We start from the raw sequence: 20,005 nt of genomic DNA, 5'->3' as shown, positions 1-20,005 counted from the left end.
ATTTTATTCATTATTTTATTTTTTGCATCTATTCACATTTGCCCATAGTTCTGCCCCACTTTTATTTACATTGATTTGGTTGCACTACATAAAAATGTGATAGTAGTTGACATTGTCAGGACATCTAAATTTATTTTAAGCAGCATGTTGCAAAAAGTAAAAAATGGTGAAAAACAACAGCAATTGTAATGACTCCCAATTACTCTCGAATTTCATGTTTACTGGTCACCCTAACCTTGGAGAGATTGAGGACTCAATTGCAAAATGGTTTTTGGACTTTAGGCCAGTGATAGGCTTTTGTTTAATGAAATGGCAATAAAAATAATTATATTGAATATATTCTAATGTCACTTTTTGTATTGTCTAATCAATTAATTATTTGAATGCTTAGTCTATTAATTAATTTATCTTTGAATAATTATAAATTAAACGATCTTATATTGAATTATAGCTGTATATTTGGGAGACTTTCTCAGGAAATATTGATTTATTTGATTAATTAATCGGCATGTCATGAAATTAATTCTATATATATAAAAAATATTGCTTGACAGCCTTGCTTATTTTATAACGTGTGCCCCACACATATAAGGGACAGGCAGTGGAATATTTTTCCCTTTCAACCATGCAAAATCACTGTGAATTTAATTTCAAATAGAATGGTAATACTTAATAAAATTGTGATTAGTTCTAGTCAGCAGGAGTCCTTCTACTTCCACATTATAGCCATTTTCACTGGGATGAAGATCATTATCTGACATTGTTGATGTAGCCTGATGAGGCGTAACCACAGACAGATTTTTTTATGCAGGAGTTTTGTTTTTACCTCTGCATTATGGTGTGCTAGTTCTGAGAATCCTCTTTAAAAATGTTTGGACTATTAATGATCATCTTAATTGTATTTACAGTCCAAACAATTTATGTCAAACCTAACATTTGAACTCTGAAAGCTCTGATACAAAGTTTGACATCTGGTCCTGCAAATCCCTTCTCTGTTTCTCCATGTTCAAAAGCTCGAGATTTTGGGAATGATTGTTTTCTTTGATGAGGAGATCAAGGGTGTGCTTAATGGATGCCTTCGATATAGGATTTCTGCCATTGTTCTTGTTGTTGTATAAGTATCTTGACAATGTCTTTCTGTCTTGGTTTTGTCGCCGTATATTCGAGTGACAACAAAAACCTTCCTGCTCACTCAGAGGATTCATAATTACTGGTGTGGTACATTTATGATAATCAACTTGTTGTTGTATTTGATGCACCTGTGTTGCTCTTCTGTGAAGGGCAAATTGTGTAGGAGAGAAGAAATTGGTAAAATCTGTCTGCGTGTTACATGAAGACCTCTTAGGTGATGCTTGGAAAGTCTTCTGGGGAAGCCCAAATCCATCTCCACTGCATTTACTTGAGGATGATTCCAAGGTAGCAAAATCGGACAGAGAGGCTTTGAAATAATCGTCTGTATTGTTTTGATCCAAACCATTTTTTAATTCCTTTGATGTAATGCAGGTTTTAGATTTCACCAAATAAGCACCAGTGGAACTAAATTTTTTGTATGTTTTTACACTTGTGTCCAAAGTCTGTGTTTGTTGTTCGAATTTTGAAGGATCCCTCTTACAATCAGCAGTGGCTTCATCACACAAACTTTGTTTCAAGCTCTCATGCCTCAGGCAAAATATGAGTTTTGACTTCGTTGGGTTACATTCAACATTCAAGTCAATATTATCAAGATTTTTCGCTCTCTTGGATCCTTTGAAAGTTGAAAAGGCAATACTTACTGATTTCAGATGAGCAGCATAGGCCTGATGACAATATCCGCTTATCAATTTAATGTCCATCAGTGTCTTCTGAACCTCTTGTATTTCTTTGTTGATCAAAACCATAGCTCTCCTGTGATCTTTGTGGAGAATTTTCTGCTCATCCACAAATCTTTTCATTTCATAGTAGTTTTTGAAGTGAGCTCTCTGTAGGTGTTCCTCTCTTGACATGTCCGCTTTTCTCCCTTTCAAGCAGCTCATGTCTCAAGACAGAATCAACATACACTGACTGCTCGGGAGCTCTGAGACAGTGTTTGTGCTGTACCTGAGGGTTACCTTAGGGAGCTGTGGGAGGACAAAATATTTACTGCAGAGACAGGCATAAGACTGTAGGACAGAAGCTATGTGTTAAATATTCAAAATATGAATAAAAACATGAAGTTATATATATATATATATATATATATATATATATATATATATATATATATATATTATATCACATTGAGGTATTCAGACCTTTTGCTATGACACTTGAAATTTAGCTCAGGTGCATCCCATTTCTCTGGATCATCTCTGAGATGTTTCTACACCTTGATTGGAGTCACCTGTGGCAAATTCAATTGATTGGACATGATTTGGAAAGGCCACACACCTATCTCACAGCTGAAAATGCATATCAGAGCAAAAACCAAGCCATGAGGTCAAAGGAACTGCCTGCAGAGCTCATAGACAGGATTGTGTTGAGGCACAGGTCTGGGGAAGGCTATAAGGGCTGCACTGAAGGTTCCCAAGAACACAGTGGCCTCCATAATTCTTAAATGGAAGAAGTTTGGAACAACCAGGACTCTTCCTAGAGCTAGCTGCCATGCCAAACTGAGCAAACGGGGGAGAAGGACCTTGGTAAGAGAGGTGACCAAGAACCCGATGGTCGCTCTGGTTGAGCTCCAGAGATCATGTGTGGAGATGGAAGAAACTTGCAGAAGGACAACCATCACTGCAACACTCCACCTCTGGGCTTTATGGCAGAGTGGCCAGATGGAAGCCTCTCCTCAGTGCAAGACACATAAAAAAAAGCACCTAAAGACTCTCGGACTGTGAGAAACAAGATTCTCTAGTCTGATGAAACAAAGATTGAACTGTTTGGACTCAATTCCAAACATCATGTCCGGAGGAAACCAGTCACTGCTCATCACCTGCACAGTACCATCCCAACAGTGAAGCACAATGGTGGTAGCATCAATTTGTGGGGGTGTTTTTCAACAGCAGGGACTGGGGGACTGGTCATGGTGGAAGGAAAGCTGAATGCGGCAAAATACAGAGATATCCTTAATGAAAACCTGGTCCAGAGCACTCAGGACCTCAGACTGGGCCGAAGGTTCACCTTCCAACAGGACAATGACCCTAAGCACACAGCCAAGACAACTCAAGAGTGGCTTAGGGACAGCTCTGTGAATGTTCTTGAGTGGCCCAGCATGAGCCCGGACTTGAACCCAATCGTACATCTCTGGAAAGACCTGAAAATGGCTGTCCACCGACAGTCCCCATCCAACCTGATAGAGCTTGAGAGGATCTGCAGAGAAGAATGGCAGAAATCCCCAAATCCAGGTGTGCAAAGCTTGTGGCATCATACCCAAAAAGACTTGAGGCTGTAATCGCTGCCAAAGGTGCTTCATCTAAGTACTGAGTTAAGAGTTTTTTATTTGTGATAAATTTGCAAAGTTACCAAAAATCAGTTTTTTGCTTGGTCATTATGGGGTATGGAGTGTAGACTGATGCAAAAAAAAAAAAAAAAAAAAAAAAAGAAATTATTTAAAGTATTTAGCACAAGGCTGCAACATAACAAAATGTGAAAAAACAAAGTGAAAAGCCTGAATACTTTCTGAATGCACTGTATATACTGTATACATTATATATACACACACACACATACATACACAGGGTTGGGAGGGTTACTTTAGAAATGTATTCCACTACAGATTACAGAATACATGCTGTAAAATGTCATTTGTAACGTATTTCGATAGATTACTCAAGGTCAGTAACGTATTCTAAATACTTTGGATGACTTCTTCAGCACTGGTAGATTTTTTCACTTGTTTTGACTATAAAAACTCTGCCAGTAAAGTAAGACAAAATACACATGTTAAAAATACATTCTCTGAAAAACCTAAATATCTTATGCAGTGTTGTTTCTAAAACAAGATCAATCAAATTGATCTTAAGGATTTTTTTTTTATATTTTTACAGGAAAACAATACAAAAATTATTATCAGGAATACGATTTTTGCCCAAATATCAAAGGTCTTACTAGAAAAAAAGAAATTATGATCCAACATGAATTTTCTTGATTAAATAATATGATCCTGCCTGGTAACATGTGCATGTAAAATGGCTAGAAATAGCATTTTAGCTTAGCATAAAGCTGACAATTTACACAAGGTTTATTTCTATTTCTTCTGCTCCAAACTTACTTCAGACGTACTTCTCTGTCTGCTCGTATGAATGTAACACATCATAAGAAAGTGTTTCACCGCTGTTCAAATGCACTTTGGATCGCATCATTTAAATGTATAAATTTTTCCATCTGGAAGGACTAAATATTAAATGAAACAAATGACAATAAAATGCAAAGTAATCTCTTCAGAAATCAAAATACTTTTTGAATGTAACTGTATTCTGATTACCAATTATTTAAATTGTAACTGTAGTGGAATACAAGTACTAATATTTAGTATTTTAAATACGTATTCCCTTTACTTGTATTTCGTTACTCCCCAACCCTGTACATACAGTATATTTACTTTTCAACCCCTTTCAAACTGATCTTTCCAAATTCCAAGACTATCACAATTCACTGTTGCCTTGGTGGCGAGTTTAAATCAGCAGAATTCGCAATAACAGTATACAATACATAACAAATATTTATGTTTGCAAGGCATAAAAAAACATATACAAGATCACCCAATGTACTGAAACACAGCACTGCCCAGATGGGGCAAGCAAGTGACAGTTCAATGAAACTCTGCCAGCAGCTAATGTTGAGCCCTGCAAGACAAAACATTGGACTGAAAAAGTTATTACGAGGCCTCATTCATTCACAAGGGGGCAGCAAAAGCCTATTTTTCAGAGGGAAATCAGCGTACATTTCAAAAAGACTTATAATTTATGTTGATGCATGTATACAATGTTGGGGCTGTCTATCAGTTTGAGAGGTTTTACTTCTTCCCCAGAAATTTAAATGAGACGATTCTCTGTTGAATTCATATTAATGCGTGTTGAGTCGTGCGCTCTGCACTACTCCAGAGCTCTGGCTATCCTGTCTCTTGGGCACGCTGATGTGCGTAAATTTGCTTCGACGGCCCGAAAATTCAAGTCTCGTGCTGATGGAAAAATCCAAATCGAAGATTTGTTGCTATATTTTATTTATTCTATATTGAATTACGTTTTCTTGTTATTTGGCTTGAGATTTACTTGGGTAGAGTGAGAGCGTGAGACAGCCTGAAAGCGTGTGTCTAACATTCTATGGATATTTCATTAAAATAATGTAACGGTCTTGCTTTTTATAATTACAAACAAAACATGAGGCACGCTGACCATACGAGTAGCGCCATATTTTGTTTTTGAGGGGTATGAGACCGAGGCTGTCAATTTCACGCACTGAAGCTGTTTAAAGATCATAGATTACATCCAATTCTCACAACTAATGTCTTCTCGTTTTTTGTCTACTTAATTTTTTGTAAAGATATTTTGTTTTTCAATGTTCGTCAGCTAAACGAGCTAAACCTACTGAACTAACAACAGTGCAGCCACTTGAAGAGACTGTAAAGTCCCTTACAGCCTTATTTTTATTCCCGCCAAAAATCAAATATGGCGCTCCATGAAATGGTGTGATACAACCCGAGAAAGTAATACAAAGTCTTTTACTAATCATGCAGATATTTGGATTATATGTGATGATATTTGCCTAAATGTCTTAATTTTCCTTATAACTTGTCCAGTACTTGTTTTGAATGGCTCTGCAGTTCTTTCTTCAAATCTGCAGATCCTGCACTGATGCTTTTGTAACCCATGCATATTTGATCATAGTCTATGTTGCATAAAATATTCATATAGGATATTCACTTTTCTGAGCCCAATCAGGCCACCAATCCCTCACCTAATAGTTGAATGAGCATCCAGGCCAAAGCCCAGAGTTGGTTTCAGCAGAGTCCTGCCTGAATGTCAAGTCATGTATGACCATGACCCATTCCAGCTGCCCTGCTTCTCAAAACATAATGTCAAAAGCAATCATATTTTAGTGTACAAATAATCCAAATAGCTGCTGTTCATCAGAGAAAAGTAAACTGGAAGCATGTGTAAGGTTTCATCACTTTCTTGGCATTTTGCACAATTTTAGGTTAGAGATTTCTTGAGTGTGATCTTTATTAAAAGGGATAGTTCACCTCAAAATGAAAATTCTGTCAATATTTACTCACCCCCATGTTTTTCCAAACCTGTATGACTTTCTTTCATGTAACACACAATGAGATGCTATGCAGAATTTTAAGGACACCCTCAGTCACCATTCACATTCATTATTCAGAATTTCTCCTCATGTTCCATATGAGTAAATTACGACAGAATTTTAATTTTTGGGTGAACTATCCCTTAAATTTATCAGGACCTTGCACAGAATAATCCAAATTGTGTATATGTCTGCAGAGATATATGCTCAAATCAAAAGAAGCTTAATTTGTTAAATGATTAAATTAAAATATGAAATGATATACAATAATAATTGAATTATTGTTAAAACACACACAAGCCTCCAGTCAACTCTCAGGTCAAGATTGTCAACTTTGAGACAATTATTATTTTTTCTATCAGCAGCACACAGTTATCTTTGCATCTTGTAGGCAAAAATGCTTTATTTTTTTGTTTTAATTTCAGCATGTTTCTTCAGTTTGACAAAACATGTTGACTGTACAAAACGTCACATGAAAAAGAGGACACAATCAAATCAGATGGAAATGAATGCTTTCTGTCTCTTTAAATACTAAATACAGTTTGACAAGATCACAATGACAACAGTAAGAGTGAGAGAGTGGCCCATCTGAATACGTCCGACTGCTTACTCACACACTGTATCGTCACTCAAGACGCTAAAATCATTCCACATCACATGAATAATTAATGATGCTTTTAAATGCTACAAAAATAACATGAAATAGAATACAAAAATCAATTTCCTTTTTGTCCATGCCCACAGTTCTGTCCTCTTACATTGGTGATTTAAATGTCCACACAGAGCTGGAGAGAAAACCAATGCTGAGTTTTGTTAAGTGGCATTTGGGTCTGCACCAAAGTGATTATTCTAAGATTCTGAGTCCCACCCCACTGCAGATATACACAGTTTAGAGGTGAGGGCCAGCAGTGAGCACTGACATTCGGCTGTGTCTGATCCAGTCTCCTCCAGCTGAGCTTGTAGGGTGGCTAGAAGATCTGAGAGTCTACTTAAATTGTTTGTTAATAAAAATATATCATCACTATCAGAAGATCAGTTTCTCTGTTTCACAGTGTTCCCATGCATGTGAATGTCTACCACTAATTCCCTAGCTGCTGGCTACCACAAAACATGGTTCTTCTCTCCCTTCAAATGCAAAAACTCTGAAGAGAGTCCTTTGGTGTAATTTGTTATCAAGAAAGTACCCTTTATGGCCCTGTCCCAAATGGAATCCTCAGCTTTTACGGTCCTCAATCGAGTCTACACCGTGCCACATAGGCTGAGATTTGTAAGCTGTGGAGTCCGCATAAGAGTGCGTGCTTGCTAAAGAGCACAAGAGAGTGCAAAGCAGCCATAAAGGGGGCGCTTATGAGCACCCTCCTCAATTATTAAAGGAATAGTTCACCCAAAAACGAAAATTCTGTCATCATTTACTCACCCTCAAGACGTTTCAAACTTGTATGACTTTTTTATTTCTGCGAAACACAAAATTAACTGTTTGATGAAGATTATCCCGGTTCCACTTTCAATCTTCAAAAAGTCCATGCTTTCATGAGAGAAGCTTATTCAAACTGGCTTGCGTACTCACTACGGCAATGCTAAACAATGCAATTTCTCCAGTGTAATGAGTGTCTCTCATTAGTGAGACACAGAAATAACTGCAAAAATGAATTACATTTCAGATAATATCTTACCAAAACATATCGTATGCCTTCAGAAGCCTTGGAATATGACGTACGAGTTACATGGACGACTTTTATGATGCTTCTGCATACTTTTTAAAGCTTTAAATCAAAATCCCTATTCGCTGCCATTGTTTTTATTTTTTTTTATGTTCAGCAGAAGAAAGTCCTACATGTTTGGAATGACAAGATGGTGAGTGAATGATGACACAACTTAAATTTTTGGGTGAACTATTCCTTTAAATTGAAAATGGGACACCCTACGGTCTTGTTGACTACATCAATCTCGCCAATTGGGACAAAGCCTACCTCTGGGTAGATAGTGACTGAGTATAATGTAAATGAAAAGATGAGTGTTTGAAATCTTTTGTAAACCATTGATTAAAATTGCGATGTCCTGAACCGTAAAAAATGTCACATGAATATAAGCGTTGATTACATGACAGCATATATAAAAGGTCACATTCCACAACAGACTACAGTTCTTCAAGCCTTGTTACTGCTTTACATCAGCCACTAATTTATCCTGTAAACATAAAGCCCCAGGGTAGGGCAAATGTCTCTGTCCACAGATAAGCTGTTAGGATGCGTGACTCAAAATGTGCATTAGCATGTGGGGCAGGGGGCTGGATGAGGGGGCTTCCCTGAGGGAGTATGGATGGAGGGAAAGTGGTAGGCAGTCTGGGACGCTGTGGAGCTTCTAGACGAAGTCCAGCAGAAAGAAAAGCAGCAGCAACAGCACAGCTAGTGGGGCGTCTGCCCTGCAGCGTTGGCTCTGATCAGTCAGGAAGGGCTCTGGAGACTCGAAGCCCGAACCATCTGAAACACATAAACACAGAGAGACAGCACACGGGGAGGAAGTGCTAGGAAATGCATACCTTTACTCAAAGCTTCAGGGGTCCACAGCACTGACCTAATTAGAGTTTAATTACCGAGGCAGAGGATTTGGTTTACATTTCACACTCAAACATTTTTCATAGATTACAGTAACCTGACATCTGTGCTAATGATTTTAATAATAACCACTGGATTTCCATTTGAAGGAAGAGTGTTGTTGTTCCAAATAGGATCTCAGAATACCAAAATTTCAGTAGTAGTAAAATCTCATGATATTTGATATCTCACAATTTCAATACCACAGGAAAAAAAAAATTGCTTATATACAATTAAACACAGTAGTTTATTTTAAAAGATTAATATTAATATTAACAAATTAAATTTAAACAATGGAATGGAGTATTTCTCAATTAAGGCCATGTCCACACTAATATGTTTTCATTTGAAAATGAATTGATTTAGCTAAGTTTACGCCTCTCGTCCACATTGGAACAGAGTTTTTCTCCGCTGAAAAAGCTCCCTAGTACTACATACTTTGGAAAACGATGATGTTAGAAAACTGAAAACAGAATTTTCAAACTAAAATTAATTTGTGTGTACGTGGCTTGTGTCAACATTGCTTCAGATTTTTTTTTTTTTTTTTTAACGTAATTGTGCAATTAAACAATTGTAATAATAAAGAACTAAGTATAAAGTTACCTAAGAACATAGTAATAACATGGCAGAATGTAGACAATGCAACAAAAAACTCAACTTTATGCAACAATGCAATGCGACAACTATCAATAGGGTTGCAGACAGTGGAGGTTGTCGAGCAAAAACGCTGATATTGGCACTTGATGCCAATATCTAAAACCCTGTGATCCTTTTAAAACTTGCATTTGTCAACAGTTAAAATACAGTTTTTAATGGTGTGTGATGAAGGTAAGATGACAAATAATTCACAATAGTTCTACTAGCTCCCATTAGTCATACACTGTTATTGTGATGGATGCAGAGTTCATTTGTGAACACATTTGTGCAGCTTATAAATAAGTATGACGTTTCATTAACAAAATGTGTCTGACTGTCTAATAGTTGTTTGGCATATAAATATGGGGATATCATTCTCTATGTTTGGTAGGGCAAGACAAAGCATGACTTACTTGCAGGCTTCACATACACCTTCAACTTTAAACAAGGCTTGCCAGCATGGTTGGGATGAGGAGAAGCTGTTAAAAAAGAAGAGAGGACATTGCAAAGAAATAATGAGTTCCACACAATGAAGTTAACTTCAATCAGCTAAATGTGTTTATGACAAACAGAAACATTCAAACGCTATATAAATATACTACCAGTCTAAAGTTTGGACATATGACTGAATTAATGCTTCTTATGATCTTCAGAACCACTTTGATCTAAAGACTTGTGCTTAATTGCTTGAAATTACTTTGTAGACAAATATAAATTGTGTAAAACAAAAATTTTAATTATAATTTTTTATAATAAGCTGGACTGTGAAAAAAAGCATCCAGCAAGAGCCAACAATAAATGGGAACTTCAATGCTGTTTAAAAATGCATCCCAGGTGGATTCCTCATGATGTTGGTTGAGGGAATGCCCTCACTGAAAAAGCTAAAATAAGATTCTATTCTATTATACTTATATGATTATTATTCAAAAATATTCAAAATAGTATTTATAAAAAATCAGTAGGTGTGTCCAGACTTTTTACTGTTCGTGTATGTGGTTCACCCAAAAATGAATTCTGCCTAACATCTCCTTTTGTGTTCCATAGAAGAAAGAAAGCCATACAGGTTTGCAACAACATGAGGGTGAGTAAATGGTGACAGAATTTTCCTTTTTTGGTGAATTATCCCTGTGCTGCTGTTCTGAGAAGACACTTGTGAAAGTCGCTCTAGCCTGAAAGTTAGTTTGACCCCTTGACAACCAAATAAAGAACAAAGTTTGATATTTGCAGAGAAATTCGCAGCTTGGAGTCATCACTTACAATGGCCTGTCACACACAGTGTTCCCATAGCAAATTATCCCACAGAACAATCAATGACCTGAGAGCAAAGAGTCACTATTGAGTCAGCCAGCTCTCAACCATCATTGGACATCTTGTCAGCTCCACCAGCACATCAGCAACACCGTTCATCTCTGCTTCACAAACATAACCATTCTGACAGATTACTTCATTCATCTCTGCTGTCCAGACATAACAATTCACTTGATTATTTCCTTTTAAGGCTTCGATGAGAAAGAAGAGGAGAGTGAAATCTGAGGTGAACTTGGAAGCTGTCAAATGTCCACAAAGAAAAGTCAGAGGCACATGTTTGATCGCTTAACACTTAAGCCATACATTTAAAGACTCAAAGTTTTTTGTTTTACTGTCGTGTTGGTGCACACTTAAAGGAATATTCCAGTTCAATACAAGTTAAACTGAATCAACAGCATTTGTGGCATAATATTGATTACCACAAAAATGTATTTTGACTTGGCCCTCCTTTTCTTTAAAAAAAAAAAGCAAAAATTTGGGTTCCAGTGAGACACTTACAATGGAAGTGAATGGGGCCAATCTGTAAATGTTAAAATACTCACTGTTTCAAAAGTATATCCACAAGACATACACAATATGCCTGTTAACATGATTTTAGTGTGATAAAATCGCTTACTAACCTTTTCTGTGTAATGTTATATTCAATTTTGCAACTTCGTTGCCATGATGATGTAATGTCAACAAACCCTAAAACGACTGTAAAAACGATGGTTTAACATTTTTTACAGCTCAAATAATACATGAGTTTTAACAGAACAATTATAGTAGGTGCTTTTATAAAATTATAAGCCTCACATTTCTGCCTTTAGAATGTCCCAAAATTGGCCCCATTCACTTCCATTGTAAGTGCCTCACTGTAACCTCGATTTTTGCTTTTTTTAAAGAAAAGGAGGGACGAGGCAAAACATTTTTTTTGTGGTAATCAATCAACATTATGACACAAATGCTGTCGACTGAGCTTGTATTGAACTCGGAATATTCCTTTAAAGGAATAAGTCACCCAAAATGGAAAATTCGGCCTTCATTTACTGAACCTTGTGTTGTTCTAAACCCTTATTACTTCCTTTATTATGCAGAACACAAAGGGAGATGTTTTAATAAATATCTACAATCTACAAATTTTACTACAATGGCAGGTGGACAGTGCCTCACTTTAAAGCTTAAAAAGGACCCAAAAGTATCATAAAATTAGTCCATGCAACTCATGTATCATATTCCTGAGTGCATACGGTTTTGGTAAGAAACAATTACAAAGGAATTTAAGTCAGTTTTCAGTAAAAATGTTGATGTCCATTGTGATGATTCTAATGAGCCAGGTTCATTCTAATTTACAGCGACACCAGTGTAACCTGATTCCCAAACTAATGACTCTTATGAGCTGGTTCTTTTTAAAATACAGTGCAAAACACACCACATGACCAGTGTAATGCAGTTCCCAAACGAGTGACTCTTAAGGCCCCGATATTCTTCATATGAAATAGAAGAACGAACGGGTGTGACATCATTTAGAACAAAATCTGTCCAAAAAGAAGGTGTTTTTGCATTAGTTCCAGTGGTTTGTAACAGCTCGCCTGGGTGAACTTTTAGGAAAAAATGTTATCGGCTGCTAAACACCTTCTTTCTGCCATTGGTCCATGTCATCGGTAGGTGTGACCTGGAGCTCCACCTACCTTGAGGCCGACAACTAATTATTTTTACTTTGTTCAGTCAACATTAATTCACTGGTGTGCAGAGTTATTAGCGAGCTGTTGCAAATTGACCTAGCTTCGTACAATCATTTGCTTAGAAACATTTTGTTGTTGTTTAATTAGTCTACAAAAGACTAATTAAACTATTACATTTTTTTGGTGCAGACTAGTCACAAATTGAATATATGAAAGGATGAATAGTTTCTTGAAGTCTTGTGGTGTGCACTTGACTAAAAGCAATGCACGTACTCTAAATGCCCTGGTCAAGCTGTTGTAGTACGAGCCACAGCCTGAGTTGTATAGAGTTTGTCATCTTCAAGCTCAACAAACCCTCCCCCCTACAGCTCTCCCCAGGTTATTGTGTATTCCTGTGGCATGTCCAACACACCGGATCCTAGGTTCATTGGAGAGCACCCAACCTCAACCGCCGGCAGCTGTGTAGAAGATGCCTGTCAAGATGTCATCACAGTCAATCAATACGGGCGGAGAGATGGAAGTCTGGGGTTAAGTCTGACCAGTCCTGATGGACGTGTTCTTTTACCAGCAAACAATCAAGATCAGCCCCCACTTCCCCCTGATAACCTCTCAGATTCATCTCTCATCTGTGACCCTGCTGTCCCCAATCCCCAAGGGACCATGACGGCCATAGAGCTGCTGGTATCCAAACAATCCTCTCAAGGAGTGGCTCTGCTGGTGAATGGAGTTGCCTTGTGGGGTGGTGGGGGGGGTGGGGTTGGTGTCCAAAGGCCTTTTCCAGCCCTGCTCTTCTATCTAAAAACAAAAGCCCTCATAATGTTGGGCTTGGCTGGGGACTGGGAGGCGGACGCATTAAAAAATCAGTTTGGCAGGACAGGGCCGAAACACCCTGTTGAAAGGTATCTTTGAACTTTTTTGCCTGCTCTTTGTGGCATCTCTCTCTCTCTCTCTCTCTATCTCTCTCTCTCGTGTAAAGAGAAAACACTGCGGCATGTATGATAAACAGTGCTATGCCCTGCTGATTTAGGGGGGTTGGGGTGGAGGGATGTTGACTCAGAACGCTGCCACCCCCCCACCCCCTCTCCCTTTCAGTCTGAGCTGTCAATCAGGGAATAATCAACAGTCAAATGAAAATCTGTCTGGTTGCTGTGTGGACGGGGGAAGGCTGCTGATGGACAGTGCGGCTCTGTGACACAAAGCCTGCAAGAGCTCAAAGTGGTCAGGCTGCATACTGTACACAGAGTACACAGGTGGCTCCCAACCAAGCCACATCTGTCTATGCCAAAACCTTCCATGTCAGGAATTGTAATTACGATATAAATTACTGATCTGCTCACTGCTCCATGTTTTTTTTTAGTGTGTTTTTTTTTTTTTTTTTGGCATTTTCCTGATACAAGTCTTTCATGTTATCTTATTAAAACAGTTGAGAAGGAAACTGAAAATGTATAGTTAGTTATTTGCTTAGCTAGTTATTTGTTTTTTGTATGGAGGTCACACAAAATTGACTTGTAGGACAGTAAAACAAAAGTTTCCTGTTTGAATCAAACTGTTCAAAGCTTTTTGAAATTAATGGCAATGGCATTTAGTATGTTTCTCATTTAGAAAACTCTAAAGCTGTTAAGACTGAAGCTTTGCTATTTCTCCATTTCTATTACTTTCTCAGTCTATCTGCGTCTGAACATAAGTGCTATAACTACACTACATAACCAAAAGTATGTAGACACCTCCTTCTACTTATGTATTTTGGCTATTTCAGCAAAACCCATTAATGACAGGTGCATACAATCAAGTACACAGCCATGCAATCTCTTTGGACAAAAAGTTTTACTGTAGTAAAATGTAGGCTTGGGATCTATGCCTTTTTCATGCATGGATAATCAGAAAACTTTCCAGATGATTATCGATATTCAGTATATTGGCATTTATTCAGATATAAATAGGACTGCTCGTTGCTCAATAGTCTTTGTCTCTTTATAAAAAAAAAATTAAACACAACTTTGGTAAAGCGTGAGCAGCAGGGTAAATGAAAGGGGGTCACACATCTGACTTGTCTGATGGATGAAATGACGCATTTTAAAATTTGAAACAATTATTTTCTATGAAGGTACACACACACACCACCACTCGCTGTCTCTGGGGACTGCTCAAAATTCTGAGCTCAACTAGCATTTAATTGAACCCAAATCATTATCAAAGGACAAAGATTATTTACGCTAGCCATCACTGCATCATATATTTTTTTATATGTATTTTTCATATAGACTACACAATGTATTTTCAGTTACAAGTATGTCTTTTTGAGGTTTGACAGGTTGAATGAAACATTGTCAAGGCTACATATACAGAGAAATTATTTGAAATTGTTAAGTTTGCACAGATACACCAGTTTTATACACTGACCTGCAAACTCATCAATGCCACTTTGTTCATTTTGAAGAAGTACAAAAAACTTTGTAATGTTTGTGTGTATGGTGGCTAGATCCAAAACTTAGTTTGGACTGTGTCTTGTCTTACCAGCAACCAGCTTAATTAAATGTTATATCACCCTCTTGTGGTCTCCCAACACTACTATGCCAGACTGCATTAAACAGAAAACCAACTTGCAGTGAATTGGAAAGCATGCAAATTAGGCTTCAAATTTAAATGTCAACTAATGTTAATATACACTACTGGTCAAAAGTTTTGAAACACTTGACCGAAATGTTTCTCATGATCTTAAAAATCTTTTGATCTGAAGGCATATGCTTAAATGTTTGAAATTAGTTTTGTAGACAAAAATATAATTGTGCCACCATATTAATTTATTTCATTATAAATCTAAAATTTAATTTAAAAAAAAGTTTTTGAAATTGATGACTTGGACCAAATAATAAAGAAAAGCAGCCAATAAGTGCCCAACATAGATGGGAACTCCTTCAATACTGTTTAAAAAGCATCTCAGGGTGATACCTCAAGAAGTTGGTTGAGAACATGTCAAGAGTACATGTCTGCAAATTCTAGGCAAAGGGTGACTACTTTGAAGATGCTAAAATATAACACAGTTTTGATTTATTTTGGATATTGTTTAGTCACAACATAATTCCCATAGTTCCATTTATGTTATTCCATAGTTTTGATGGCTTTACTATTATTCTAAAATGTGAAAAAAAAAAATTATAATAAAGAATGAGTAAGTGTTTCAAAACTTTTGACCGGTAGTGTATATCGATGCCACAAAACAGAATCGATAAAATAATGTGCCGATCAATAATCAATATAATGAAATGGTCTGGTGTGAAAGAACTTGAAAAGATGAACCCCACTGAAAACACTTAGGATGAATTGAAATGCCAATTGTGAACCAGGCCTGGTCGCACAACATCAGTGTCTGACTTTACTGATGCTCTTGTGTCTGAATGGGAGCAAGTCCTCATAGCCTATTCCAACATCTATTGGAAAGCCTTCCCAGAAGAGTGGAAACTGGTGTCCACATATGTTTTGGCAATGTAGTGTACAGTATATTGGAAATGCGCATACTCACATATGTAGTAGTACTCGTGTCCTGGGCGGAACTCGAAGCCGAGCGAGAAGGGGGTGAAGAGCTGGAACTTTTCAGAGAAGCGTAGAGGTCCGTCAGGGCTCTGGGGCCGGTTACACTCCCAGCGTTTGAAGCCCCTCATGCGGTGCTCACATGCCAAGTAACCATCATGGTTGACCATGAAAAGGATGTAACGCTCCATGCGACTGTGAGGTTGAGGGGTCTCGTAGTATGGACAGTACACGTCCAGGTAGTCATTGATGGCCACCGCAACTGTGTATTCCCCCTGCCAGAACCTGCAACCGAGAAACAGAACATCAGTTCACTGAAGTCAAGCCAAGATTAGAGAGGCAAAATTCAGAAATTAAGAATTTGCTTCTTTTCAATACATGAATTTGAATTGAAGTGGCAATGCCCCACAGGAAGTTGAAGTGGAATTTGAATTTAAATGACAGGAAGAGTCTGTAAATGTCTGAACAGCAATTCTTATAAATTCAACACAGTCACACAAAAGTTTTGCGAAAATTAAATAGTTAATTTTGACTAATTATGCCTATTTATTCCTTGAACTGTAGAATACACTTTTCTTTCTGAACTTCATTACTGTCAATAACGTTCAATAGAGTCAAAAAATAAACACAGCCATCAAAGTTATTTTTGCCACACTGCGCCACAAAATGTCCAACACATTGTTTTTAGATAACTTAATAAAATAAAAATTGACAAATCTGAGCATTCTGAGAAATTAACTGTTCTTTCACCATAATCCATAAAGTGAAAGTTATTTATAAAGTATATTGAAGTATATATAAATTCAATACAAATTTCTTCAGGCGGCATTTCAAGCATTGATAATCAAAATCATCGAGTTTCTGGAAATACCCCATATGTTGTGTGTAAGAAAACATGTTTATGTTTAATTAATTCTGAAATATGAAATGTATTATTAGAAAACACACTACCAGCAGTAGAATTTGAATATAAATTTCTTTGAATTTCATTCCATTCCACTTCCTTAAATTCAAATTTGAATTACAATTAGATCAGTTCTGTTTGCTACCTGAATTCAAATTCAAATTAAATTCAGGAATTGAACTGGAATTTGAAAAGCATTCTCAATTCAATCCTGAATGGTGCACAACCCTGCTAGAGGGGTGAGTGACATAAATCTTTTAGTTACGAATGAAATATTCTTCTGTTCAGTTTTTTTTAAAGATTTTGCTTCCACTCAAACCATACAGCATCGAAGAACCATGTTTAACACACAAAGACTAAATCTGTTGGGCAGAAAATCACAGGCGACAGAACAGAATAAGCTGAAGTGAATAACCACAATGCATACTTTCTATCTAGGTCACCATTATGCAGAAAGAGAGAGAGAGAGACTGGAAAACCAGAACACACAGTAAAATGAACATACAAACACTACCTAACTCTGTCTGTTTGAGAAAAAAAAAAAATACTTTTAGGACCTAAAATAGATCCCTTTAAACCCCCTTTGTTCGTAACTGTGTTAATGAAGTGCAGTAACAATATGCAAATGCATAAATGAAAGTGTTGATTATATTCACATAAACCACTGGTAAATGCAGTCAGTGAGTTGATTCCTGTAAGCTTGTCATATAAATCATAAACTCAATATTAAATTACACCCTTAATCTAAGCTTTAGACCACACTGGCAACTGTAAAATAATTTTTTTATGCTCTGCATTCGATTTTCTGTATGTTGTGTGTTTCATCAGAATGCAGCCTTTAAAGTGAAAGAAAAGGGAAGGGAGAGGAGGGGTAGAGGAGCAAAATATAGTATGAGTAAATCAGTTTGAAAGTCAGTGTGACCTACAGAGGCTGCAAATGTGTGTGACAGTACTGTGTGATGTCAGAGTCCTATGTGTATATGCTTTTCACAGCAAAAAAAGAAAAAAAGAAAAAAAAAGCTGTTGACAAAATATGAAATGATATAATAAATAGATTGAGGTTTATGCAAAAAATAAGTGACAAATACGCCAGTGTAACAAGACAAAATACACTTGCATTCTCTGAAAACTCTCAATCTCATTCTCATTACTTTAATGACGGGGGGGCCCGTCGTTGAATGAACAAGATCATGTAAGGAGTGATTTTAGACTCCTCGTTACTTTTCAATAAGCAGATCAGTGATGTTGTCAAGGGTAGCTTTTTCCACCTGAGATCTATCGCTAAAATAAAAAATGTTCTTTCCCATAAAGACTTGGAAATTGTGATCCACTCACTTATTACATCAAGGCTAGACTATTGAAACTCTTTGTACATTGGTCTCCCCCAAACTACGTTATCCCACCAACAGCTAGTTCAAAACGCGGCAGCTAGGCTTTTAACAGGGTCAAGAAAGAGGGATCACATTTCCCCGGTTTTAGCATCTCTACAATGGCTTCTGGTCTTGTGCCCCAATATATCAGTGACCTTCTCCTCCCTTACTCCCCCAGCAGAGCGCTCAGGTCATCTGATCAACTTTTATTAAGGGTTCCTCGTTGCTGCTATAGATCTAAGGATGGTGCCTTTTCTGTGATAGGTCCTAATCTCTGGAATTGTCTCCCTTTCCATGTAAGGACAACTTCATCATTAGCCATTTTTGAATCTTCGTTAAAAACATATTTTTATTCTGTAGCTTTTGAATAGATCATTGAATAGTTTGAAATTGATTAATTCATGATGTTGTAAATAAAAATGTTTTTATTTATTTTATTATGTTTTATATTTAACTTTAAATCAATATGTTTTTATATCACTCTGTCATTTTGTTTGTTTGATCTGTAAAGCACTTTGGGTCAGCTTCTGTTGTTTTTAAATGTGCTCTATAAATAAAGGTTGAATTGACATAATTGAGAATAATGAGAATTATAATAAAACTCAAAAGTAAAACATATGGATGCGCATTACAGTAATCATACCCATAAGTAACCATAAGTCACAATGCAAATCTTAATGGTACAAAATGGGCTTTACTGCCTTTAAGTAAAATATCATTTTAAAATAAAAATTCTTTTGAATTTGGGGTGAAATATGACCCAAACATTGTTTTCGAAAAAATCCTTATCTTAAGATACTGATTAAGAATATATATATATTTGAGTGTTCATAAAACAAAATATAACAAAATAAAACCAATAAGACATTTTCCAAAGCTTTCAAATCATTGCATCAGATGTTTCTGAACTCCATAAACCTCCCTTTTTATAGACCAACATGTTTCTAAGAGAAAACACCAAAAAGCACTCACACCTATGTAAGTGAGTCAGATCTGTCAGGTATTGGTTCATTTCCCTTCACTGCTCCATATGAGGTCCTGTCCTCTCATTTAGAGAAGCTGTCCTCTCCAGCACCTGCTGTCTGTTCTTTAACTAGACAAACTATTGGCAGCATGATTTCCTCACAGTGTAGCACTTAAAGCCCACATCAACTGCCTGCCTTAAAGGCTGGTTGTTGTGCCCTCAGAAAATGGCTTTTCAGATGTGCGCACACACACACACACACACACACACACACACACACACACACACACACACACACACACACACACACACACAAACACACACAAACACACACAAAAACTTATAGACCTATAAAACCTGCTGTAAATTGCTTCCTTGGAGTGGAACATCTCTGGATATTTTACTATAATTCAGTTCTCACAGTCCTAATCAAGTCCACCTGTTAGAGATTATCCACGTTTCTAAACTGTTACCTCAATTCCATCTCTCCGCAGCCCAGTTTACATTAATTGGACAAATGTATTTTAGGTCCTTTCAAACAAGCCCATGTGACTTGTTTGTCTAATCACTTGTTTATACTATCAGAAGGAATAAATCTCCAGAAAGTTTGGAGATCCTGACCTTCAATGTAAACGGTGCAAAGATATTTTTTCTAATCATGCATGAAAAGATTTCCGAGGGGACATATATCAGCATGAGCGGAACATCCCGGCATATGTTGAGGGATCACAACTGTGGGTGTGTGCATGTATAAAACACATCCTTCACTATCATTCCAG

At 37.0% G+C, this 20,005-nt stretch overlaps 1 protein-coding gene across 2 annotated transcripts in view; it reads right to left on the bottom strand.

Annotated features, from left to right (window-relative positions):
• Positions 1-6,649: 6,649 nt before the first annotated feature.
• LOC127442306 (ephrin-A2-like) overlaps positions 6,650-20,005 on the bottom strand; it is a 123,017-nt gene continuing 109,661 nt past the window's right edge. Inside the window, exons 2-4 of one of the 2 annotated variants that reach the window (XM_051700228.1) lie at positions 15,981-16,273; positions 9,902-9,967; positions 6,650-8,738 (exon numbers count right to left, since the gene is read on the bottom strand). In XM_051700228.1, the coding sequence (XP_051556188.1) occupies positions 8,620-8,738; positions 9,902-9,967; positions 15,981-16,273 (478 nt within the window). In that variant the 3' untranslated portion in view covers positions 6,650-8,619. The remainder of the gene's footprint in view (positions 8,739-9,901; positions 9,968-15,980; positions 16,274-20,005) is intronic. The other variant, XM_051700229.1, reaches the window with a different exon arrangement.

Source organism: Myxocyprinus asiaticus, chromosome 6, assembly GCF_019703515.2.
Source record: "Myxocyprinus asiaticus isolate MX2 ecotype Aquarium Trade chromosome 6, UBuf_Myxa_2, whole genome shotgun sequence".
Lineage (NCBI taxonomy): Eukaryota > Metazoa > Chordata > Actinopteri > Cypriniformes > Catostomidae > Myxocyprinus > Myxocyprinus asiaticus.
Note: the sequence above shows the minus strand (reverse complement) of the source record. Positions and strands in the feature narration are given on the sequence as shown.